The sequence below is a fragment of the Oncorhynchus keta genome, chromosome 11 (assembly GCF_023373465.1).
Source record: "Oncorhynchus keta strain PuntledgeMale-10-30-2019 chromosome 11, Oket_V2, whole genome shotgun sequence".
Taxonomy (NCBI): domain Eukaryota; kingdom Metazoa; phylum Chordata; class Actinopteri; order Salmoniformes; family Salmonidae; genus Oncorhynchus; species Oncorhynchus keta.
Window position 1 is genome coordinate 3,710,896 of NC_068431.1, and position 26,519 is coordinate 3,737,414.

At 47.1% G+C, this 26,519-nt stretch overlaps 1 protein-coding gene and 1 long non-coding RNA gene across 5 annotated transcripts in view; one reads left to right on the forward strand and one right to left on the reverse strand.

Moving 5' to 3' along the window:
* Nucleotides 1–6,612: 6,612 nt before the first annotated feature.
* LOC118389736 (dihydrolipoyllysine-residue acetyltransferase component of pyruvate dehydrogenase complex, mitochondrial) overlaps nt 6,613–26,519 on the reverse strand; it is a 30,999-nt gene continuing 11,092 nt past the window's right edge. Inside the window, exons 6-14 of the mRNA XM_052529168.1 lie at nt 23,923–24,098; nt 23,608–23,749; nt 23,435–23,505; nt 22,089–22,190; nt 19,280–19,387; nt 17,789–17,907; nt 17,543–17,705; nt 17,267–17,403; nt 6,613–7,536 (exon numbers count right to left, since the gene is read on the reverse strand). Coding sequence (XP_052385128.1) covers nt 7,407–7,536; nt 17,267–17,403; nt 17,543–17,705; nt 17,789–17,907; nt 19,280–19,387; nt 22,089–22,190; nt 23,435–23,505; nt 23,608–23,749; nt 23,923–24,098 — 1,148 coding nt within the window. The 3' untranslated portion in view covers nt 6,613–7,406. The remainder of the gene's footprint in view (nt 7,537–17,266; nt 17,404–17,542; nt 17,706–17,788; nt 17,908–19,279; nt 19,388–22,088; nt 22,191–23,434; nt 23,506–23,607; nt 23,750–23,922; nt 24,099–26,519) is intronic.
* On the forward strand, nt 20,724–22,127 carry LOC127933010 (uncharacterized). Of its 4 annotated transcripts, none has more exons than XR_008146750.1 (4): nt 20,724–20,851; nt 21,002–21,701; nt 21,752–21,901; nt 22,002–22,127. It is a non-coding gene; the product is annotated as an uncharacterized LOC127933010 (long non-coding RNA). The 4 variants fall into 4 exon arrangements; XR_008146749.1 differs by having other exon boundaries at nt 20,780–20,901; XR_008146747.1 differs by having other exon boundaries at nt 20,780–20,901; nt 20,952–21,701; nt 22,002–22,120.

The following is a 26,519-nucleotide window of genomic DNA, read 5'->3' on the forward strand; positions in this document are numbered from 1 at the left end:
CTCCTCTTCTGTTATGGTGGAGGAGTCTGGGTCCTCCTCTTCTGTCACGGTGGAGGAGTCTGGGTCCTCCTCTTCTGTCACGGTGGAGGAGTCTGGGTCCTCCTCTTCTGTTATGGTGGAGGAGTCTGGATCCTCTTCTGTCACGGTGGAGGAGTCTGGATCCTCTTCTGTCACAGTGGAGGAGTCTGGATCCTCTTCTGTCACGGTGGAGGAGTCTGGATCCTCTTCTGTCACGGTGGATGAGTCTGGATCCTCTTCTGTTATGGTGGAGGAGTCTGGGTTCTCCTCTTCTGTCACGGTGGATGAGTCTGGATCCTCTTCTGTCACGGTGGATGAGTCTGGATCCTCTTCTGTCACGGTGGATGAGTCTGGATCTTCTTCTGTCACGGTAGATGAGTCTGGGTTCTCCTCTTCTGTCACGGTGGATGAGTCTGGATCCTCTTCTGTCACGGTGGATGAGTCTGGATCCTCTTCTGTCACGGTGGATGAGTCTGGATCCTCTTCTGTCACGGTGGATGAGTCTGGATCTTCTTCTGTCACGGTAGATGAGTCTGGATCCTCCTCTTCTGTCACGGTGGATGAGTCTGGATCCTCTTCTGTCACGATGGATGAGTCTGGATCCTCTTCTGTCACGATGGATGAGTCTGGATCCTCTTCTGTCACGATGGATGAGTCTGGATCCTCTTCTGTCACGATGGATGAGTCTGGATCCTCTTCTGTCACGATGGATGAGTCTGGATCCTCTTCTGTCACGATGGATGAGTCTGGATCCTCTTCTGTCACGGTGGATGAGTCTGGATCCTCTTCTGTCACGGTGGATGAGTCTGGATCCTCTTCTGTCACGGTGGATGAGCTACCCTTTCTGGTAAATACAGGAGCATTTCTCTTTTCCACTGGAAAATAGCAGCTGCAGACCCGAGTGTTGTCACTGGGTTTCCGGTCCATCTGAAAGACTGTTTTTTAAAACTTTTACTAGCTAGCTGATTACTAAAACATCAAATCAAAATCACATTTATTTATATAGCCCTTCGTACATCAGCTGATATCTCAAAGTGCTGTACAGAAACCCAGCCTAATACACCAAACAGCAAGCAATGCAGGTGTAGAAGCACGGTGGCTAAAACTCCCTAGAAAGGCCAAAACCTAGGAAGAAACCTAGAGAGGAACCAGGCTATGAGGGGTGGCCAGTCCTCTTCTGGCTGTGCCGGGTGGAGATTATAACAGAACATGGCCAAGATGTTCAAATGTTCATAAATGACCAGCATGGTCGAATAATAATAAAGGCAGAACAGTTGAAACTGGAGCAGCAGCACCGTCAGGTGGACTGGGGACAGCAAGGAGTCATCATAACCCACAGACTTGACTATAGACTTGACTATAGACCAAAGTCCATAGACCAAAGACCAAAGTCCAGGCTATGTTAACGTTACTATCTGTACATCTAAAATCCTATTATGTGGATGAGACATTTCTGCTGGAATGGAGGAATTATCTGTAATGCTTAACTAGATCAGAACAGTCTAGGACAGGGATAATCCATTAGATCAGGACAGTCTAGGACAGGGATCATCCATTAGATCAGGACAGTCTAGGACAGGGATCATCCGTTAGATCAGGACAGTCTAGGACAGGGATCATCCATTAGATCAGGACAGTCTAGGACAGGGTTCATCCATTAGATCAGGACAGTCTAGGACAGGGATCATCCATTGGATCAGGACAGTCTAGGACAGGGATCATCAACTAGATGATCAGGACAGTCTAGGACAGGGATCATCCATTAGATCAGGACAGTCTAGGACAGGGATCATCCATTAGATCAGGACAGTCTAGGACAGGGTTCATCCATTAGATCAGGACAGTCTAGGACAGGGTTCATCCATTGGATCAGGACAGTCTAGGACAGGGAGCATCAACTAGATGATCAGGACAGTCTAGGACAGGGATAATCAACTAGATGATCAGGACAGTCTAGGACAGGGTTCATCCATTGATCAGGACAGTCTAGGACAGGGATCATCAACTAGATGATCAGGACAGTCTAGGACAGGGTTCATCCATTGGATCAGGACAGTCTAGGACAGGGATCATCCATTAGATCAGGACAGTCTAGGACAGGGATCATCCATTAGATCAGGACAGTCTAGGACAGGGTTCATCCATTAGATCAGGACAGTCTAGGACAGGGTTCATCCATTAGATCAGGACAGTCTAGGACAGGGTTCATCCATTGGATCAGGACAGTCTAGGACAGGGTTCATCCATTGGATCAGGACAGTCTAGGACAGGGATCATCCATTAGATCAGAACAGTCTAGGACAGGGATAATCAACTAGATGACAGTCAGGACAGTCATCCATTAGACAGGGTCTAGGACATCATCAACTAGATGATCAGGACAGTCTAGGACAGGGTTCATCCATTAGATCAGGACAGGACAGTCTAGGACAGGGATCATCCATTAGATCAGTCTAGACAGGGAGCATCAACTAGGACAGGGTTCATCCATTAGATCAGGACAGTCTAGGACAGGGATCATCCATTAGATCAGGACAGTCTAGGACAGGGATCATCCATTAGGGACAGTCAACAGGGTTCAGATGATCAGGACAGTCTCCATTAGGACAGTCTTCATCCATTAGATCAGGACAGTCTAGGACAGGGTTCATCCATTGGACCAGGACAGTCTAGGACAGGGTTCATCCATTGGATCAGGACAGTCTAAGATAGGGATAATCAACTAGATGATCAGGACAGTCTAGGATAGGGATCATCAACTAGATTCAGGACTCCCGAGTGGCGCAGTGGTCTAAGGCACTGACTGCATCGCAGTTGCTAGCCGTGCCACTAGAGATCCTGATTCGAGTCCAGGCTCTGTCGCAGCTGGCTGCTCCTGTGAGACCCATGGGGCAGCGCACAATTGGCCCAGCGTCATCCGGGTTAGAGGAGGGTTTGGCCGGCAGGGATGTCCTTGTCCCATCGCGCCCTAGCGGTCACCAGGTGTCCCATCGCGCCCTGACACGGTCACCAGGTGTACAGTGTTTCCTCTGACATATTGGTGTGGCTGGTTTCTGGGTTAAGCAGCATTGTGTCAAGGGTACTATTTGTCTGAAAAGGTGAAGTATTGCGATGAGCTATACGACTGTACTTCTGATTTTAATTCTCAAGAGGAAAATTAAAACCCTCAGCTGTGAGGTCACTGAGGAGGACCAACAGTGATAGGGACTGACATGCAGGGATGGAACCTAAGCTAATATGGCTAACGTTAGGCATATCACAGCCTGTCGGGAAAGTCTGACTACACCAAAGTGAGATACTCCGCAATGTTATCTAGTTAACGTAAGCTAATGTAGCCAACTAAGGTACCTAACTTGCTAGCACACCAGGCAATATTTAGCTGGCTATATCTCTGCCCTTGTGGGCTAACATTAGCTAGCATGTCATCATGTTAAACACTATGACTTCACCACAATAGCTTGTTAGCAGCTAGCAAACAGGGTTTACCTCATCACACAGCTCCAGCGATGCCTCTCGCTTACAGACGTCGGAAAACTATTAAATGCATGTGTGCTTATCGGAGTAGTGGATCCAATCCGGTACATAGCACAGAAACATCCTTGCTTCTGATCGACGGAGAGAGCTAAAGGCTAAAGGCTAAAGGATAACTCTACAAAGGCCAGGGTCATTCAAAACATTATAGCAATTAAAAAATGCTAAGCTAACTAATTCATTTTATAAATTATTTACACAACTAAGTAAAAAGTCTATAATATCTACTCGCTAGGTTACTTGCTACTTGTCAATGAGCGTTTGCATGGAGAAAGGTTTTCCCGGCCTTGAGTGATTACATCACAGCGTGCGACAGGATGTGTGGTTCTGTATGATGTCCACATTAGAGGCTAATTAGGATGTAATCTTTGGGGCGTAATTACAGGTGGATATATTGATAAAAGTGACCTTGTCTGAGAGAGATTTGCGCGGTTACCAAAACGTCAAGCCACGGTAAGCCTTCACAAAACTCAGCCTTTATATGAAGTAGTACTAAAATCCTCTACGGAAAAATGAATGGTGGAAAAACGATTGGAACCATTTCCGGGTTTTACCGCTTGGTTTTATGGGTATTATAACTCATACTGTGGTACTCAATTGCCCCACGTACAAAAACAGAATAACTAATGATATACTTAACATGGCCAGATTTTGGGCGGAGTAAACCCTCTCGCTTCTCCCTCTCTGTATTCAGATGTCATAAACCAGCACTGCAGAGTGCTCCCTGTCCTCTGCCGTGCCTTGATTGTATTACTGTTGATGATATCTGGAAATGTGCATGTACACTCTGGCCCATCTACTGTTGCTAGCCCCAATTCTGAGATCTGCTTCACTGATTTCTGCACTCGTAAAAGCCTGGTTTTCTGCACGTTAACACTAGAAGATTATTACCTAAAATGGATAAATTTAAAGTGTGGGTTCACAGCTCCAATACAGATGTGTTGGTCATTACTGAGACTTGGTTAAGGAAGAGTGTTTTGAATACTGATGTTAACCTTTCTGGTTATAACCTTTTTCAGCAAGACAGATTTTCCAAAGGTGGTGGAGTGTCAATCCTTACCAAGGATCACCTTCATTGCTCGGTTGTCCCAACTGAGTCTGTCCCCAAACAATTTGATTTGCTGGTTTTGTTGACTGTTGCTGGGTGCTATCGTCCTCCATCAGCACCAGCCTGTACCCTACCTGCCCTAACCTCTCTCCTGGCCCCTTACACTAAACTGGGACATGCTTAAACTTCTTAGGGATAGGCTGCTTTTTAAAAATGTTCCCCTAAATGACCCAAATCTAACTGCCCGTAGCAAGGATATTTCCTTGGTACCATTTGAAAGGAAACGCTTTGAAGTTTGTAGAAATGTGAATTGAATGTAGGAGAATATAACACAATAGATCTGGTAGAAGAAAATACAAAGAAAAAAAACCAACCGGTCTTTTTATACCACCATCTTTGAAATGCAAGAGAACAGTCGTCGTTCTGGCCATCACTCTGGTTGTAATTCTGATAGTGTCCACACGATGGCAGCGGTGTATGTGCAAAGTTTCAGATGGATAACTTGAAAAGTGAATGAAAAAGTCCCCAGACAGATTTGGGCAAATCATGGAGACATTCATATTCCATTTTTCTGCAAGAATATCATCAAATCTGTATACTTGGACTTTGATTTAGCTTTCCAAGTAGTAGTCATATTATAAGTTCAGTATTTGCAAAACAACCAGTTTTCATATCTTCATAAAACTCCAAAATGAAAAGGCATGATGTCGTACATGGTTAGAAGCTACATTTTTACAAAATATACATTGTTTCCGGATACTCCTGTAAAGCCCAGCTCATTGGCTATCTGGCTAGCTTTGTTTACCTTTGGTGCTGATTTGACAAAGATAGTCATTCAAATGATGGCCGCCTGCGTCATCGGCGTGCCATGCGTCGCTCTCTGACCAAATATGGTGTCCTATAGGATATACTACACCCCTAATGAAAGCTTTCTTAGTGTCCAACAAGCTTTCTCTTCCCTTCACCTTGTTCTGAACACCTCCAAAACAAAGGTCATGTGGTTTGGTAGGAAGAATGCCCCTCTCCCCACAGGTGTGATTACGACCTCTGAGGGTTTAGAGCTTGAGGTAGTCACCGCATACAAGTACTTGGGAGTATGGCTAGACAGTACACTGTCCTTCTCTCAGCACATATCAACGCTGCAGGCTAAAGTTAATTCTAGACTTGGTTTCCTCTATCGTAAATCGCTCCTCTTTCACCCCAGCTGCCAAACTAATCCTGATTCAGATGACCATCCTGCTAGATTACGGGGACATAATTTATAGATCGGCAGGTAAGGCTGCTCTCGAGTGGCTAGATGTTCTTTACCATTCTGCCATCAGATTTGCCACCAATGCTCCTTATAGGACACATCACAGCACTCTAACCTCCTCTGTAAACTGGTCATCTCTGTATACCCGTCGCAAGACCCACTGGTTGATGCTTATTTATAAAACCCTTTTAGGCCCCACTCCCCTACACTTGCATTATCTGCTAACCATGTGTATGTAAAATTTGATATCTCCTGCAGCCCTCATTCTCCACATACAACACCCGTTCTGCCAGTCACATTCTGTTAAAGGTCCCCAAAGCAAACACATCCCTGGGTTGCTTGTCTTTTCAGTTCACTGCAGGTAGCGACTGGAACGAGCTGCAACAAACACTCAAACTTTTCCCTCCATCTTTTCATTCAAAGACTCAATCATGGACACTCTTACTGACAGTTGTGGCTGCTTTGTGTGATGTATTGTTGTCTCTACCTTCTTGATCTTTGCGCTGTTGTCTGGGCCCAATAATGTTTGTACCATGTTTTTGTGTTGCTACCTTAGGTCTCTTTATGTAGTGATGTGTGTTTTGTCCTATATTTAATTGGCCCCCGTCCCCGCAGGAGACATTTTAGTAGGCCGTCATTGTAAATAAGAAGTTGTTCTTAACTGACTTGCCTGGTTAAATAAATCAAATGCATTGTTGTCTATGGGAGATACACCCAGTTAATCTGTATACAGAATTACTCTCCACAACAGCACCATAGTAGCTCATTTTGACTCATTTCAATTTATTCAGCAGTAATTTCCATGGAAACCATATATCCAGTTTCACTTGTTTACAGATGATGTCATGTAAATAGAATGTTCTTTATCAAGGGTTAGAAAACAAGAACATGTCCTGGAGAAGAAGGGGATTGGCAGAGAGCTTAGTCAGGAGTGATGTCATGAATAAAGCCTCTCCTACTCTGTAAATGAAGATTCCACCAATCCTACAGCATTATAGAAGGTACCAATAGATCAGCTCCACACCTGGAGATAAGCAGCATGGCCGGTTGGCGATCTTCCCCTCTGAAGACTTAATATAGGTGAGTGAACTCTGGCCAATCAATCAATGAACAAACTACAAGGGAGAACATACAACCAGCAGAACTGTCAATGTGTTCACAGCATATGGTTCTTCAGAGGAGCTGCGGTGGTCTGCAGTGGGCATGTGAGTGAGTCTAGGGGGCATTCTACATCTTACTTTGGCTTTTAAACACAATCTCCAATACTCTTTGTACACACACACAGGGGCGGGTCTGTAACAGTTCCCTTTATGAACATGAGTGACATTATGGCTTCTGGTCTAAAATAACTACCTGGTCGCAATAAATAAAGAGAGAGATGGGGAGGGGTGTTATACTCTGGGAAGGGAGTGAGTCCTGCCTCACCCCTTTAAGGGGGAGTGTCATTGTGGTGGGCCAGCTAATCACAGAAGCATGATGAAAAGGTTTCCACCAATCAGATCAGCTTGCCGACGGCTGCAGCCAACCACAGCTTGGCCTGGTGAGAGAGTTGTCCAATCAGAGCAGCATGGTGACAGGCTTCTCCAGGAACTTCCTGAACTCTGCGAGCCACTGAGCTCCGATCGCTCCGTCCACCACGCGATGGTCACAACTCAACGTCACCGACATCATGCTGGCCACATCAAACCTACACACACGACAGAGCACAGTATGATCACCATCAGTTTTAAAAGCCCTGTCCGTAACCCGTCAATATCATGATGACGTCACATTATGAAATCACATGAAATCATGTCAATGACATCACCATCGCTTCCACCTGTCAATCTAACCAGGCCCACTGCATGAGGACTGGCCACCCCTCATAGCCTGGTTCCTCTCTAGGTTTCTTCCTAGGTTCTGGCCTTTCTAGTTTTTCCTAGCCACCGTGCTTCTTCATCTGCATTGCTTGCTGTTTGGGGTTTTAGGCTGGGTTTCTGTACAGCCCTTTGAGATATCAGCTGATGTACGAAGAGCTTTATGAATACATTTGATTTGATCTCTGGTGGTGCTGAAAATATCCACTCGTTAGTTTGAGAGCCCTTATATTTACCATTGTAGTATGATAGTAGTGTAGTCTAGCAGAGTAAAGTACAGTGCTGTGAAAAACTATTTGCCCCTTCGTGATTTCTTATTTTTTGCACATTTGTCACACTTAAAATGTTTCAGATCAAACTATTTGTAATATTACACAAAGATAACCCAAGTAAACACAAAATGCAGTTAAGTGATCATTTGATTTATTAAGGGAAAAAAGCTATCCGAACCTTCATGGCCCTATGTGACAAAGTAATTGCCCCCCTTGTTAAATCGTGTTGGTTAAGGACTTAAGTATTTCACTGTAAAGTCTACACCTGTTGTATTAGGCGCATGTGACAAATACAATTTAATTCGATTTTTGATTTGATCTCAAGGACGATCAATGGAAACAGGATGCTCCTGAGCTCAATTTAGAGTCTCATAGCAAAGGGTCTGAATACTTATGTAAATAAGGTATTTCTGTATCATTTTAATACATTTGTAAAAAATATATATATATTTTTTACGCTTTGTCATTATGGGGTATTGTGATGTCGGCTGGGTGTTAAGTGCGGTTTGGCGGGTCATGTTTCGGAAGACGCAATAATCAATTAACCTTTTAAAATGATAAACTTGGGGTATTGTGTGTAGATATTCTAAAATGGATTAGTATTTATTTAAACTAAGGTTGTAACGTAACAAAATGTGGAAGAAGTCAAGGGGTCTGAATACTTTCCGAATGCACTGTATATGTAGAGGTAGTATAGTGTCGATGGAGTAGGCCTGGGGTTGTACTATAGTCTAGTGTTGTTATAGTAGTAGTATTTTATACTGGTAGTGTAGTTACCCTTTCTCATTGTCAGCGGGCAGCAGTCTCTTCTCTGAGCCCCCTACTGCCAGTATACAGGCCTGGGGTTGTACTATAGTCTAGTGTTGTTATAGTAGTAGTATTGTATAGTGGTAGTGTAGTTACCCTTTCTCATTGTCAGCGGGCAGCAGTCTCTTCTCTGAGCCCCCTACTGCCAGTATACAGGCCTGGGGTTGTACTATAGTCTAGTGTTGTTATAGTAGTAGTGTAGTTACCCTTTCTCATTGTCAGCGGGCAGCAGTCTCTTCTCTGAGCCCCCTACTGCCAGTATACAGGCCTGGGGTTGTACTATAGTCTAGTGTTGTTATAGTAGTAGTGTAGTTACCCTTTCTCATTGTCAGCGGGCAGCAGTCTCTTCTCTGAGCCCCCTACTGCCAGTATACAGGCCTGGGGTTGTACTATAGTCTAGTGTTGTTATAGTAGTAGTATTGTATAGTGGTAGTGTAGTTACCCTTTCTCATTGTCAGCGGGCAGCAGTCTCTTCTCTGAGCCCCCTACTGCCAGTATACAGGCCTGGGGTTGTACTATAGTCTAGTGTTGTTATAGTAGTAGTATTGTATAGTGGTAGTGTAGTTACCCTTTCTCATTGTCAGCGGGCAGCAGTATCTTCTCTGAGCCCCCTACTGCCAGAATACAGGCCTGGGGTTGTACTATAGTCTAGTGTTGTTATAGTAGTAGTATTGTATAGTGGTAGTGTAGTTACCCTTTCTCATTGTCAGCGGGCAGCAGTCTCTTCTCTGAGCCCCCTACTGCCAGTATACAGGCCTGGGGTTGTACTATAGTCTAGTGTTGTTATAGTAGTAGTATTGTATAGCGGTAGTGTAGTTACCCTTTCTCATTGTCAGCGGGCAGCAGTCTCTTCTCTGAGCCCCTACTGCCAGTATACAGGCCTGGGGTTGTACTATAGTCTAGTGTTGTTATAGTAGTAGTATTGTATAGTGGTAGTGTAGTTACCCTTTCTCATTGTCAGCGGGCAGCAGTCTCTTCTCTGAGCCCCCTACTGCCAGTATACAGGCCTGGGGTTGTACTATAGTCTAGTGTTGTTATAGTAGTAGTATTGTATAGTGGTAGTGTAGTTACCCTTTCTCATTGTCAGCGGGCAGCAGTCTCTTCTCTGAGCCCCCTACTGCCAGTATACAGGCCTGGGGTTGTACTATAGTCTAGTGTTGTTATAGTAGTAGTATTGTATAGTGGTAGTGTAGTTACCCTTTCTCATTGTCAGCGGGCAGCAGTCTCTTCTCTGAGCCCCCTACTGCCAGTATACAGGCCTGGGGTTGTACTATAGTCTAGTGTTGTTATAGTAGTAGTGTAGTTACCCTTTCTCATTGTCAGCGGGCAGCAGTCTCTTCTCTGAGCCCCCTACTGCCAGAATACAGGCCTGGGGTTGTACTATAGTCTAGTGTTGTTATAGTAGTAGTATTGTATAGCGGTAGTGTAGTTACCCTTTCTCATTGTCAGCGGGCAGCAGTCTCTTCTCTGAGCCCCCTACTGCCAGAATACAGGCCTGGGGTTCCACTATAGTCTAGTGTTGTTATAGTAGTAGTATTGTATAGTGGTAGTGTAGTTACCCTTTCTCATTGTCAGCGGGCAGCAGTCTCTTCTCTGAGCCCCTACTGCCAGTATACAGGCCTGGGGTTGTACTATAGTCTAGTGTTGTTATAGTGGTAGTATTGTATAGTGGTAGTGTAGTTACCCTTTCTCATTGTCAGCGGGCAGCAGTCTCTTCTCTGAGCCCCCTACTGCCAGTATACAGGCCTGGGGTTGTACTATAGTCTAGTGTTGTTATAGTAGTAGTATTGTATAGTGGTAGTGTAGTTACCCTTTCTCATTGTCAGCGGGCAGCAGTCTCTTCTCTGAGCCCCCTACTGCCAGTATACAGGCCTGGGGTTGTACTATAGTCTAGTGTTGTTATAGTAGTAGTATTGTATAGTGGTAGTGTAGTTACCCTTTCTCATTGTCAGCGGGCAGCAGTCTCTTCTCTGAGCCCCCTACTGCCAGTATACAGGCCTGGGGTTGTACTATAGGCTAGTGTTGTTATAGTAGTAGTATTGTATAGTGGTAGTGTAGTTACCCTTTCTCATTGTCAGCGGGCAGCAGTCTCTTCTCTGAGCCCCCTACTGCCAGTATACAGGCCTGGGGTTGTACTATAGTCTAGTGTTGTTATAGTAGTAGTATTGTATAGTGGTAGTGTAGTTACCCTTTCTCATTGTCAGCGGGCAGCAGTCTCTTCTCTGAGCCCCTACTGCCAGTATACAGGCCTGGGGTTGTACTATAGTCTAGTGTTGTTATAGTAGTAGTATTGTATAGCGGTAGTGTAGTTACCCTTTCTCATTGTCAGCGGGCAGCAGTCTCTTCTCTGAGCCCCCTACTGCCAGAATACAGGCCTGGGGTTGTACTATAGTCTAGTGTTGTTATAGTAGTAGTATTGTATAGTGGTAGTGTAGTTACCCTTTCTCATTGTCAGCGGGCAGCAGTCTCTTCTCTGAGCCCCCTACTGCCAGTATACAGGCCTGGGGTTGTACTATAGTCTAGTGTTGTTATAGTAGTAGTGTAGTTACCCTTTCTCATTGTCAGCGGGCAGCAGTCTCTTCTCTGAGCCCCCTACTGCCAGTATACAGGCCTGGGGTTGTACTATAGTCTAGTGTTGTTATAGTAGTAGTATTGTATAGCGGTAGTGTAGTTACCCTTTCTCATTGTCAGCGGGCAGCAGTCTCTTCTCTGAGCCCCCTACTGCCAGTATACAGGCCTGGGGTTGTACTATAGTCTAGTGTTGTTATTGTAGTAGTATTGTATAGTGGTAGTGTAGTTACCCTTTCTCATTGTCAGCGGGCAGCAGTCTCTTCTCTGAGCCCCCTACTGCCAGTATACAGGCCTGGGGTTGTACTATAGTCTAGTGTTGTTATAGTAGTAGTATTGTATAGCGGTAGTGTAGTTACCCTTTCTCATTGTCAGCGGGCAGCAGTCTCTTCTCTGAGCCCCCTACTGCCAGTATACAGGCCTGGGGTTGTACTATAGTCTAGTGTTGTTATAGTGGTAGTATTGTATAGTGGTAGTGTAGTTACCCTTTCTCATTGTCAGCGGGCAGCAGTCTCTTCTCTGAGCCCCCTACTGCCAGTATACAGGCCTGGGGTTGTACTATAGTCTAGTGTTGTTATAGTAGTAGTATTGTATAGTGGTAGTGTAGTTACCCTTTCTCATTGTCAGCGGGCAGCAGTCTCTTCTCTGAGCCCCCTACTGCCAGTATACAGGCCTGGGGTTGTACTATAGTCTAGTGTTGTTATAGTAGTAGTATTGTATAGTGGTAGTGTAGTTACCCTTTCTCATTGTCAGCGGGCAGCAGTCTCTTCTCTGAGCCCCCTACTGCCAGTATACAGGCCTGGGGTTGTACTATAGTCTAGTGTTGTTATAGTAGTAGTATTGTATAGTGGTAGTGTAGTTACCCTTTCTCATTGTCAGCGGGCAGCAGTCTCTTCTCTGAGCCCCCTACTGCCAGAATACAGGCCTGGGGTTGTACTATAGTCTAGTGTTGTTATAGTAGTAGTATTGTATAGTGGTAGTGTAGTTACCCTTTCTCATTGTCAGCGGGCAGCAGTCTCTTCTCTGAGCCCCCTACTGCCAGTATACAGGCCTGGGGTTGTACTATAGTCTAGTGTTGTTATAGTAGTAGTATTGTATAGTGGTAGTGTAGTTACCCTTTCTCATTGTCAGCGGGCAGCAGTCTCTTCTCTGAGCCCCCTACTGCCAGTATACAGGCCTGGGGTTGTACTATAGTCTAGTGTTGTTATAGTAGTAGTATTGTATAGTGGTAGTGTAGTTACCCTTTCTCATTGTCAGCGGGCAGCAGTCTCTTCTCTGAGCCCCCTACTGCCAGTATACAGGCCTGGGGTTGTACTATAGTCTAGTGTTGTTATAGTAGTAGTGTAGTTACCCTTTCTCATTGTCAGCGGGCAGCAGTCTCTTCTCTGAGCCCCCTACTGCCAGAATACAGGCCTGGGGTTGTACTATAGTCTAGTGTTGTTATAGTAGTAGTATTGTATAGCGGTAGTGTAGTTACCCTTTCTCATTGTCAGCGGGCAGCAGTCTCTTCTCTGAGCCCCCTACTGCCAGTATACAGGCCTGGGGTTGTACTATAGTCTAGTGTTGTTATAGTAGTAGTATTGTATAGCGGTAGTGTAGTTACCCTTTCTCATTGTCAGCGGGCAGCAGTCTCTTCTCTGAGCCCCCTACTGCCAGTATACAGGCCTGGGGTTGTACTATAGTCTAGTGTTGTTATAGTAGTAGTATTGTATAGTGGTAGTGTAGTTACCCTTTCTCATTGTCAGCGGGCAGCAGTCTCTTCTCTGAGCCCCCTACTGCCAGTATACAGGCCTGGGGTTGTACTATAGTCTAGTGTTGTTATAGTAGTAGTATTGTATAGTGGTAGTGTAGTTACCCTTTCTCATTGTCAGCGGGCAGCAGTCTCTTCTCTGAGCCCCCTACTGCCAGAATACAGGCCTGGGGTTGTACTATAGTCTAGTGTTGTTATAGTAGTAGTATTGTATAGTGGTAGTGTAGTTACCCTTTCTCATTGTCAGCGGGCAGCAGTCTCTTCTCTGAGCCCCCTACTGCCAGTATACAGGCCTGGGGTTGTACTATAGTCTAGTGTTGTTATAGTAGTAGTATTGTATAGTGGTAGTGTAGTTACCCTTTCTCATTGTCAGCGGGCAGCAGTCTCTTCTCTGAGCCCCCTACTGCCAGTATACAGGCCTGGGGTTGTACTATAGTCTAGTGTTGTTATAGTAGTAGTATTGTATAGTGGTAGTGTAGTTACCCTTTCTCATTGTCAGCGGGCAGCAGTCTCTTCTCTGAGCCCCCTACTGCCAGTATACAGGCCTGGGGTTGTACTATAGTCTAGTGTTGTTATAGTAGTAGTATTGTATAGTGGTAGTGTAGTTACCCTTTCTCATTGTCAGCGGGCAGCAGTCTCTTCTCTGAGCCCCTACTGCCAGTATACAGGCCTGGGGTTGTACTATAGTCTAGTGTTGTTATAGTAGTAGTATTGTATAGTGGTAGTGTAGTTACCCTTTCTCATTGTCAGCGGGCAGCAGTCTCTTCTCTGAGCCCCCTACTGCCAGTATACAGGCCTGGGGTTGTACTATAGTCTAGTGTTGTTATAGTAGTAGTATTGTATAGTGGTAGTGTAGTTACCCTTTCTCATTGTCAGCGGGCAGCAGTCTCTTCTCTGAGCCCCCTACTGCCAGTATACAGGCCTGGGGTTGTACTATAGTCTAGTGTTGTTATAGTAGTAGTATTGTATAGTGGTAGTGTAGTTACCCTTTCTCATTGTCAGCGGGCAGCAGTCTCTTCTCTGAGCCCCCTACTGCCAGTATACAGGCCTGGGGTTGTACTATAGTCTAGTGTTGTTATAGTAGTAGTATTGTATAGTGGTAGTGTAGTTACCCTTTCTCATTGTCAGCGGGCAGCAGTCTCTTCTCTGAGCCCCCTACTGCCAGAATACAGGCCTGGGGTTGTACTATAGTCTAGTGTTGTTATAGTAGTAGTATTGTATAGTGGTAGTGTAGTTACCCTTTCTCATTGTCAGCGGGCAGCAGTCTCTTCTCTGAGCCCCCTACTGCCAGAATACAGGCCTAGGGTTGTACTATAGTCTAGTGTTGTTATAGTAGTAGTATTGTATAGTGGTAGTGTAGTTACCCTTTCTCATTGTCAGCGGGCAGCAGTCTCTTCTCTGAGCCCCCTACTGCCAGTATACAGGCCTGGGGTTGTACTATAGTCTAGTGTTGTTATAGTAGTAGTATTGTATAGTGGTAGTGTAGTTACCCTTTCTCATTGTCAGCGGGCAGCAGTCTCTTCTCTGAGCCCCCTACTGCCAGTATACAGGCCTGGGGTTGTACTATAGTCTAGTGTTGTTATAGTAGTAGTATTGTATAGTGGTAGTGTAGTTACCCTTTCTCATTGTCAGCGGGCAGCAGTCTCTTCTCTGAGCCCCCTACTGCCAGTATACAGGCCTGGGGTTGTACTATAGTCTAGTGTTGTTATAGTAGTAGTATTGTATAGTGGTAGTGTAGTTACCCTTTCTCATTGTCAGCGGGCAGCAGTCTCTTCTCTGAGCCCCCTACTGCCAGTATACAGGCCTGGGGTTGTACTATAGTCTAGTGTTGTTATAGTAGTAGTATTGTATAGTGGTAGTGTAGTTACCCTTTCTCATTGTCAGCGGGCAGCAGTCTCTTCTCTGAGCCCCCTACTGCCAGATACAGGCCTGGGGTTGTACTATAGTCTAGTGTTGTTATAGTAGTAGTATTGTATAGTGGTAGTGTAGTTACCCTTTCTCATTGTCAGCGGGCAGCAGTCTCTTCTCTGAGCCCCCTACTGCCAGTATACAGGCCTGGGGTTGTACTATAGTCTAGTGTTGTTATAGTAGTAGTATTGTATAGTGGTAGTGTAGTTACCCTTTCTCATTGTCAGCGGGCAGCAGTCTCTTCTCTGAGCCCCCTACTGCCAGTATACAGGCCTGGGGTTGTCTATAGTCTAGTGTTGTTATAGTAGTAGTATTGTATAGCGGTAGTGTAGTTACCCTTTCTCATTGTCAGCGGGCAGCAGTCTCTTCTCTGAGCCCCCTACTGCCAGTATACAGGCCTGGGGTTGTACTATAGTCTAGTGTTGTTATAGTAGTAGTATTGTATAGTGGTAGTGTAGTTACCCTTTCTCATTGTCAGCGGGCAGCAGTCTCTTCTCTGAGCCCCCTACTGCCAGTATACAGGCCTGGGGTTGTACTATAGTCTAGTGTTGTTATAGTAGTAGTATTGTATAGTGGTAGTGTAGTTACCCTTTCTCATTGTCAGCGGGCAGCAGTCTCTTCTCTGAGCCCCCTACTGCCAGAATACAGGCCTGGGGTTGTACTATAGTCTAGTGTTGTTATAGTAGTAGTATTGTATAGTGGTAGTGTAGTTACCCTTTCTCATTGTCAGCGGGCAGCAGTCTCTTCTCTGAGCCCCTCATTGTCAGCGGGCAGCAGTCTCTTCTCTGAGCCAGCCAGTATACAGGCCTAGGGTTGTACTATAGTCTAGTGTTGTTATAGTAGTAGTATTGTATAGTGGTAGTGTAGTTACCCTTTCTCATTGTCAGCGGGCAGCAGTCTCTTCTCTGAGCCCCCTACTGCCAGAATACAGGCCTAGGGTTGTACTATAGTCTAGTGTTGTTATAGTAGTAGTATTGTATAGTGGTAGTGTAGTTACCCTTTCTCATTGTCAGCGGGCAGCAGTCTCTTCTCTGAGCCCCCTACTGCCAGTATACAGGCCTGGGGTTGTACTATAGTCTAGTGTTGTTATAGTAGTAGTATTGTATAGTGGTAGTGTAGTTACCCTTTCTCATTGTCAGCGGGCAGCAGTCTCTTCTCTGAGCCCCCTACTGCCAGAATACAGGCCTGGGGTTGTACTATAGTCTAGTGTTGTTATAGTAGTAGTATTGTATAGTGGTAGTGTAGTTACCCTTTCTCATTGTCAGCGGGCAGCAGTCTCTTCTCTGAGCCCCCTACTGCCAGTATACAGGCCTGGGGTTGTACTATAGTCTAGTGTTGTTATAGTAGTAGTATTGTATAGCGGTAGTGTAGTTACCCTTTCTCATTGTCAGCGGGCAGCAGTCTCTTCTCTGAGCCCCCTACTGCCAGTATACAGGCCTGGGGTTGTACTATAGGCTAGTGTTGTTATAGTAGTAGTATTGTATAGTGGTAGTGTAGTTACCCTTTCTCATTGTCAGCGGGCAGCAGTCTCTTCTCTGAGCCCCCTACTGCCAGTATACAGGCCTGGGGTTGTACTATAGTCTAGTGTTGTTATAGTAGTAGTATTGTATAGTGGTAGTGTAGTTACCCTTTCTCATTGTCAGCGGGCAGCAGTCTCTTCTCTGAGCCCCCTACTGCCAGTATACAGGCCTGGGGTTGTACTATAGTCTAGTGTTGTTATAGTAGTAGTATTGTATAGTGGTAGTGTAGTTACCCTTTCTCATTGTCAGCGGGCAGCAGTCTCTTCTCTGAGCCCCCTACTGCCAGTATACAGGCCTGGGGTTGTACTATAGTCTAGTGTTGTTATAGTAGTAGTATTGTATAGTGGTAGTGTAGTTACCCTTTCTCATTGTCAGCAGGCAGCAGTCTCTTCTCTGAGCCCCTACTGCCAGTATACAGGCCTGGGGTTGTACTATAGTCTAGTGTTGTTATAGTAGTAGTATTGTATAGTGGTAGTGTAGTTACCCTTTCTCATTGTCAGCGGGCAGCAGTCTCTTCTCTGAGCCCCCTACTGCCAGTATACAGGCCTGGGGTTGTACTATAGTCTAGTGTTGTTATAGTAGTAGTATTGTATAGTAGTAGTGTAGTTACCCTTTCTCATTGTCAGCGGGCAGCAGTCTCTTCTCTGAGCCCCCTACTGCCAGTATACAGGCCTGGGGTTGTACTATAGTCTAGTGTTGTTATAGTAGTAGTATTGTATAGTGGTAGTGTAGTTACCCTTTCTCATTGTCAGCGGGCAGCAGTCTCTTCTCTGAGCCCCCTACTGCCAGTATACAGGCCTGGGGAGGGTTAATGATGGCTGAGAAGTTCTTGACGCCAAACATTCCCAGGTTAGAGATGGTAAACGTGCCTCCCTGAAACACACAGTTTTTGAGGATTCTGGAACCTGTGGGACCAACTAATGTTGTGTGAGTGTTTACCACATTTGTTTCAGTGTGTGTGTATATATATATATATATATATATATTGTTTGTGTGTATAATCTGTAGTTACCTGGAACTCGTGCGGCTGTAGTTTGCCGTCGCGGGCCTTGGCAGCCAGGGCTGAGACATCAGAGCTGATAGCAGCCAGTCCCTTGGTGTGGGCGTTGAACACGATGGGCGTTATCAGACCGTTGGGCGTACTCACCGCCACACTCACATCCACCACATGGTTCCTACACACACACACACACAGGTAAAACCTGACCTATTGAGAAAATGTGTTTTTGCATGGTGTGGTGTCAGTGTGTGTACTCACTGTCGGATAACAGAGTCGAGCCATGAGGAGTTGGCTTCAGGGACCTTAAGGCAGGCTAGAGCACTGGCTTTAATGATGAAGTCATTCACACTCAGCTTGATGTTCTGGGCCTTTACCTCCTAGGAGGAAGGGCGGGAGAGAGGGGGTGAGAGAGGGGCCAAAAGAAAGAGAGCGAGAGGGGGGAGAGGTTACAGACAGACAAGACTCACAGAGAGACAGCCAGAGAGACAGACTCACAGAGAGAAAGCCAGCCAGCCAGACGACAGACAGAGAGACAGACAGCCAGCCAGACGACAGACAGAGACAGACAGCCAGCCAGCCAGCCAGCCAGACGACAGACAGACTCAGAGAGACAGCCAGCCAGCCAGACGACAGACAGAGAGACAGCCAGCCAGACGACAGACAGAGAGACAGCCAGCCAGACGACAGACAGAGAGACAGAAGACAGACTCACAGAGACAGCCAGCCAGCCAGACGACAGACAGACAGAGAGACAGCCAGCCAGACGACAGACAGCCAGCCAGACAGAGAGACAGCCAGCCAGACAGAGAGACAGCCAGACAGAGATACAGCCAGCCAGACAGAGAGACAGCCAGCCAGACAGAGATACAGCCAGCCAGACAGAGACAGCCAGCCAGAGAGACAGCCAGCCAGACGACAGACAGAGAGACAGCCAGCCAGGCGACAGACAGACAGCCAGCCAGACGACAGACAGAGAGACAGCCAGCCAGACGACAGACAGCCAGCCAGCCAGACGACAGACAGCCAGCCAGACGACAGACAGAGAGACAGCCAGCCAGACGACAGACAGAGAGACAGCCAGCCAGACGACAGACAGAGAGACAGCCAGCCAGACGACAGACAGAGAGACAGCCAGCCAGACGACAGACAGACAGCCAGCCAGACGACAGACAGAGAGACAGCCAGCCAGACGACAGACAGCCAGCCAGCCAGACGACAGACAGCCAGCCAGACGACAGACAGAGAGACAGCCAGCCAGACGACAGACAGAGAGACAGCCAGCCAGACGACAGACAGAGAGACAGCCAGCCAGACGACAGACAGAGAGACAGCCAGCCAGACGACAGACAGAGAGACAGAAGACAGACTCACAGAGACAGCCAGCCAGCCAGACGACAGACAGACAGAGAGACAGCCAGCCAGACGACAGACAGCCAGCCAGACAGAGAGACAGCCAGCCAGACAGAGAGACAGCCAGACAGAGATACAGCCAGCCAGACAGAGAGACAGCCAGCCAGACAGAGATACAGCCAGCCAGACAGAGACAGCCAGCCAGAGAGACAGCCAGCCAGACGACAGACAGACTCACAGAGAGACAGCCAGCCAGACGACAGACAGAGAGCCAGCCAGACGACAGACAGAGACAGCCAGCCAGACGACAGACAGAGAGACAGCCAGCCAGACGACAGACAGAGAGACAGCCAGCCAGACGACAGACAGAGAGACAGCCAGCCAGACAGACAGACTCACAGCGTTGAGCTCCGTGCGTAGTCCCAGGACTTGGTCCATGTTGACGTCAACAGACAGGTAGTAGTGGGGAATGGTCTGTTTAGACTGCATCAACCTCTGGGCTATCACCTAGGTAACAACAATATCACCTGACATTAAAGTCACATGCCACACCCCTTCCACCTCCAGTCAGATATAACACTGACTAATACATATTTATACCATGACATCGTTGAATACTTGTTTCTGATTGGCTTGAAGGGCATTCTAGAGCGTGCATTTCCCTACAACACACAGTATATCAGCACGGTAGAATTCAATAGCTGTAGTTCATTCTTACATGTTCTATGTCTGAGCTGCTTTTGAAAGATAGTCGAATTGAAAACATTATTGGCATTGTTAAATTCCATTTTCATAATGGCAAGCTAGGAATGATGGTTTGGTTAGTTAAACTAGAGAGTCTGTTTGGTTACCACGGCTCCTACTGTAGCTTTCTATCCAACTTAAACCCATTTCTAGCGGATGTTGAACCCATTTCTAGCGGATGTTAAACCCATTTCTAGCGGATGTCAAACCCATTTCTAGCGGATGTTGAACCCATTTCTAGCGGATGTTGAACCCATTTCTAGCGGATGTCGAACCCATTTCTAGCGGATGTCGAACCCATTTCTAGCGGATGTCGAACCCATTTCTAGCGGATGTCAAACCCATTTCTAGCGGATGTCGAACCCATTTCTAGCGGATGTTAAACCCATTTCTAGCGGATGTCAAACCCATTTCTAGCGGATGTTGAACCCATTTCTAGCGGATGTTAAACCCATTTCTAGCGGATGTCAAACCCATTTCTAGCGGATGTTGAACCCATTTCTAGCGGATGTTGAACCCATTTCTAGCGGATGTTAAACCCATTTCTAGCGGATGTTAAACCCATTTCTAGCGGATGTTAAACCCATTTCTAGCGGATGTCAAACCCATTTCTAGCGGATGTTGAACCCATTTCTAGTGGTAAACGAACCCATTTCTAGTGGTAAACGAACCCATTTCTAGCAGATGTTAAACCCATTTCTTGTGGTAAACGAACCCATTTCTAGTGGTAAATGGACCCATTTCTAGCAGATGTTAAACCCATTTCTAGTGGTAAACGAACCCATTTCTAGTGGTAAATGTGTGAAATTATAACCATGGTATGAAAGGGATAACCAACTCGGGGCTCTATGCGTTCTCCGTAAAATAATGCCACTCTGTGAAAGGTTAGTTCCTCCGCTAGTGCTTTGTGTAACACACCTTCCACGTCGTTGATTCACACACTCACCCAAAATGTGGATCAATAAACAGCGAACATATTAAATGGTGAAATAGATATGAAAACAGTAAATCAATCTTTTTTCATTGATTTCAATAACATATTGTTTGTATTTTCAATAAATGTATGTTTAAGTAACGTACATTTTATATTTAAAAAACATGGTATGATCGTGTTCTTGATGTCTCCAGCGTAACAATGCTCAGCCAAAATATATTGTGTTGAACTGAACAGGGGACTTTTCTTTGTATGCTTTTAGCATGATTTGGACCTGATAATGCCGCTAACAGGTGCCAGATCCCTCCTTGGCATGATTTGGACCTGATAATGCCGCTAACAGGTGCCAGATCCCTCCTTTGCATGGTTTGGACCTGATCATGCCGCTAACAGGTGCCAGATCCCTCCTTGGCATGATTTGGACCTGATCATGCCGCTAACAGGTGCCAGATCCCTCCTTGGCATGATTTGGACCTGATAATGCCGCTAACAGGTGCCAGATCCCTCCTTGGCATGATTTGGACCTGATCATGCCGCTAACAGGTGCCAGATCCCTCCTTGGCATGATTTGGACCTGATCATGCCGCTAACAGGTGCCAGATCCCTCCTTGGCATGATTTGGACCTGATCATGCCGCTAACAGGTGCCAGATCCCTCCTTGGCATGATTTGGACCTGATCATGCCGCTAACAGGTGCCAGATCCCTCCTTGGCATGATTTGGACCTGATAATGCCGCTAACAGGTGCCAGATCCCTCCTTGGCATGATTTGGACCTGATCATGCCGCTAACAGGTGCCAGATCCCTCCTTGGCATGATTTGGACCTGATAATGCCGCTAACAGGTGCCAGATCCCTCCTTGGCATGATTTGGACCTGATAATGCCGCTAACAGGTGCCAGATCCCTCCTTGGCATGATTTGGACCTGATCATGCCGCTAACAGGTGCCAGATCCCTCCTTGGCATGATTTGGACCTGATCATGCCGCTAACAGGTGCCAGATCCCTCCTTGGCATGATTTGGACCTGATAATGCCGCTAACAGGTGCCAGATCCCTCCTTGGCATGATTTGGACCTGATAATGCCGCTAACAGGTGCCAGATCCCTCCTTGGCATGATTTGGACCTGATAATGCCGCTAACAGGTGCCAGATCCCTCCTTGGCATGATTTGGACCTGATCATGCCGCTAACAGGTGCCAGATCCCTCCTTGGCATGATTTGGACCTGATAATGCCGCTAACAGGTGCCAGATCCCTCCTTGGCATGATTTGGACCTGATAATGCCGCTAACAGGTGCCAGATCCCTCCTTGGCATGATTTGGACCTGATAATGCCGCTAACAGGTGCCAGATCCCTCCTTGGCATGATTTGGACCTGATAATGCCGCTAACAGGTGCCAGATCCCTCCTTGGCATGATTTGGACCTGATAATGCCTCTAACAGGTGCCAGATCCCTCCTTGGCATGATTTGGACCTGATAATGCCTCTAACAGGTGCCAGATCCCTCCTTGGCTTGCTAGCTCAGCTCACCCGTCGGATGTTGCTGATGGGGATGTCGGTGAAGGTGCCTGTTGACATGGCAACGGCTGGGGAGGGAGTAGAGGCAGGGCTAGGAGCAGCTGACACTGGAGCCTACGCAAACACACACACACACACAAAATTACATCCCATTTTGAGTGAACATCGCATCAGATCTGTGTCTACAGACAATTAATCAATGAAAGTCTCATGACCCAATACTAAGCATTGGTAATGACCCAATACCAAGCATTGGTAATGACCCAATACCAAGCATTGGTAATGACCCAATACCAAGCATTGGTAATGACCCAATACCAAGCATTGGTAATGACCCAATACCAAGCGTTGGTAATGACCCAATACCAAGCGTTGGTAATGACCCAATACCAAGCGTTGGTAATGACCCAATACCAAGCGTTGGTAATGACCCAATACCAAGCGTTGGTAATGACCCAATACCAAGCGTTGGTAATGACCCAATACCAAGCGTTGGTAATGACCCAATACCAAGCGTTGGTAATGACCCAATACCAAGCGTTGGTAATGACCCAATACCAAGCGTTGGTAATGACCCAATACCAAGCGTTGGTAATGACCCAATACTAAGCATTGGTAATGACCCAATACCAAGCATTGGTAATGACCCAATACCAAGCATTGGTAATGACCCAATACCAAGCATTGGTAATGACCCAATACCAAGCATTGGTAATGACCCAATACCAAGCATTGGTAATGACCCAATACCAAGCATTGGTAATGACCCAATACCAAGCATTGGTAATGACCCAATACCAAGCATTGGTAATGACCCAATACCAAGCATTGGTAATGACCCAATACCAAGCGTTGGTAATGACCCAATACCAAGCGTTGGTAATGACCCAATACCAAGCGTTGGTAATGACCCAATACCAAGCGTTGGTAATGACCCAATACCAAGCGTTGGTAATGACCCAATACCAAGCGTTGGTAATGACCCAAAACCAAGCATTGGTAATGACCCAAAACCAAGCGTTGGTAATGACCCAATACCAAGCGTTGGTAATGACCCAATACCAAGCATTGGTAATGACCCAATACCAAGCATTGGTAATGACCCAATACCAAGCATTGGTAATGACCCAATACCAAGCATTGGTAATGACCCAATACCAAGCGTTGGTAATGACCCAATACCAAGCGTTGGTAATGACCCAATACCAAGCGTTGGTAATGACCCAATACCAAGCATTGGTAATGACCCAATACCAAGCGTTGGTAATGACCCAATACCAAGCGTTGGTAATGACCCAATACTAAGCATTAAAACCCATCTAGGAAAAACACAGTAAAGTGTGTATGTGGTGACATACAGCAGGGACAGCCTTGGGAGGAACAAAGGTCTCAATGTCTTTCCTGGTGACTCTACCATCAGGACCAGAGCCTGAAACACAAACACGCATCAGAGAGGTGTGTGTGTGTGTGTGTGTGTGTGTGTGTGTGTGTGTGTGTGTGTGTGTGTGTGGGTGTGGGTGTGTAAACTCACCGCTGACCTGGGTCAGGTCAATACCCTTCTCAGCAGCGAGCGTTTTGGCGAGCGGGCTGACGAAAACACGCCCTTTCCTGGGGGTTGCTGGGGCAACGGGGGCTGGGCTAGGGAGGGGCGCTGCCTGAGTTGGGGCTGCAACCTAGCACACACACACAATGTTGTTGTATCTATGAGTTGACTTACAGGTATTCTCCAGTCTGTCAGATAACCATCTAGAAAATGTCTAATTAGCTCGCAAGTTATAATACAAGATCTCTAACAATGCTAGCTAACAAGTTATAGTACAAGCCATCAGAATGTTGTGTGTGTTACCGGGGCGGGGGGTGGGGTGGAGACATCAGCCCCTGCTGTCTCTACATAGTCACTGAAGGCAGCGATATCACTCTCCTTCTCCACGATGATGCAGAGAGGAGCGCCCAGAGGAACGTCACGCGTTCCCTCAGACACCATGATCTTCGCCAGGTAACCCTCCTCCTGCACCTCAAACCCTGTACACACACACAACTAACATCAATGTGTAGTGTGGTAGTGCTGCGTGGGGCAGCTGTTTTGCTTATCCACACCTGCCCACAATAGCTAATAACCCATCGAAAACCGCCTGACTCTGTGATAGTGACAATCAAACCATTTCCAATGTTTTGGTAGGCTAGGCTAGGCTATTACTGTGTCAACTTGTTTATAATTAGATACATGCAGCTTCTCGGTCATTACTGCCCTACAAGACTAAATAAATCCTTGTAAACCAATGTCATAAAATCGATGGTTGCTTCTATCTAGTTGACATCTAGTTGCCATAAAGTTCTCTCATCTCTGCTTAGGGACCGGGGAGAAAATGCATAAACAAAAAAACAGAACATTTTCAAATGAAATCAGTTTGACATGTTTCTAGAAATTAAAAGCTGTTAAAATTAGAAAACTACATGTTTATTTTTAAAATTTCAAATTTTATTTAACCAGGCAAGTCAGTTAAGAACAAATTCTATATTTTCAATGACTGCCTGGGAACAGTGAACTGCCTGTTCAGGGGCACAATGACAGATTTGTACCTTGTCAGCTCGGGGATTCGATCTTGCAACCTTTCAGTTACTAGTTCAACGCTCTAACCACTAGGCTACCCCGCCGCCCCAATTACAGTAGCCTGCAGTTCACTTCACGTGCCATTTTGAATTCCCTGTCTTGTGACTGTGGTATTTGTGTACTTCACCTAATCTTCCCAAACAGACTACGGTTCTGGCAGTCTTTATGTTCACTCTTTATTCAACCAACCAAAAATCCACACATTATTTCAGGAGCCTAAAACCCCCCACCCCACGGATATAACCAAATGGGACTGTGAGTTCTGAGTCAATCCAGGCATCACTATGGTGTGGTGTGTATACCCCGTGGGTGGTGTGTGTGGTGTGTGTACACCCTGTGGGTGGTGTGTGTGGTGTGTGTACCCCGTGGGTGGTGTGTGTGGTGTGTGTACACCCCGTGGGTGGTGTGTGTGGCGTGTACACCCCGTGGGTGGTGTGTGTGGTGTGCGTACACCCCGTGGGTGGTGTTTGTGGTGTGTGTACACCCCGTGGGTGGTGTGCGTATACCCCGTGGGTGGTGTGCGTATACCCCGTGGGTGGTGTGCGTGGTGTGTATACCCCGTGGGTGGTGTGCGTGGTGTGCATACCCCGTGGGTGGTGTGCGTGGTGTGTATACCCCGTGGGTGGTGTGCGTGGTGTGTATACCCCGTGGGTGGTGTGCGTGGTGTGTATACCCCGTGGGTGGTGTGTATACCCCGTAGGTGGTGTGTGTGGTGTGTATACCCCGTGGGTGGTGTGTATACCCCGTGGGTGGTGTGTATACCCCGTGGGTGGTGTGTGTGGTGTGTATACCCCGTGGGTGGTGTGTATACCCCGTGGGTGGTGTGTATACCCCGTGGGTGGTGTGTATACCCCGTGGGGGGGTGCGTGATGTATATACCCCGTGGGTGGTGTGTATACCCCGTGGGTGGTGTGTGTGGTGTGTATACCCCGTGGGTGGTGTGTGTGGTGTGTATACCCCGTGGGCGGTGTGCGTGGTGTGTATACCCCGTGCGTGGTGTGTATACCCCGTGGGTGGTGTGCGTGGTGTGTATACCCCGTGGGTGGTGTGCGTGGTGTGTATACCCCGTGGGTGGTGTGCGTGGTGTGTATACCCCGTGGGTGGTGTGTGTGGTGTGTATACCCCGTGGGTGGTGTGTGTATACCCCGTGGGTGGTGTGCGTGGTGTGTATACCCCGTGGGTGGTGTGCGTGGTGTGTATACCCCGTGGGTGGTGTGCGTGGTGTGTATACCCCGTGGGTGGTGTGTATACCCCGTGGGTGGTGTGCGTGGTGTGTATACCCCGTAGGTGGTGTGCGTGGTGTGTATACCCCGTGGGTGGTGTGCGTGGTGTGTATACCCCGTGCGTGGTGTGTATACCCCGTGGGTGGTGTGCGTGGTGTGTATACCCCGTGGGTGGTGTGCGTGGTGTGTATACCCCGTGGGTGGTGTGCGTGGTGTGTATACCCCGTGCGTGGTGTGTATACCCCGTGGGTGGTGTGCGTGGTGTGTATACCCCGTGGGTGGTGTGCGTGGTGTGTATACCCCGTGGGTGGTGTGCGTGGTGTGTATACCCCGTGGGTGGTGTGCGTGGTGTGTATACCCCGTGGGTGGTGTGCGTGGTGTGTATACCCCGTGGGTGGTGTGCGTGGTGTGTATACCCCGTGGGTGGTGTGCGTGGTGTGTATACCCCATGGGTGGTGTGCGTGGTGTGTATACCCCGTGGGTGGTGTGCGTGGTGTGTATACCCCGTGGGTGGTGTGCGTGGTGTGTATACCCCGTGGGTGGTGTGTATACCCCGTGGGTGGTGTGCGTGGTGTGTATACCCCGTAGGTGGTGTGCGTGGTGTGTATA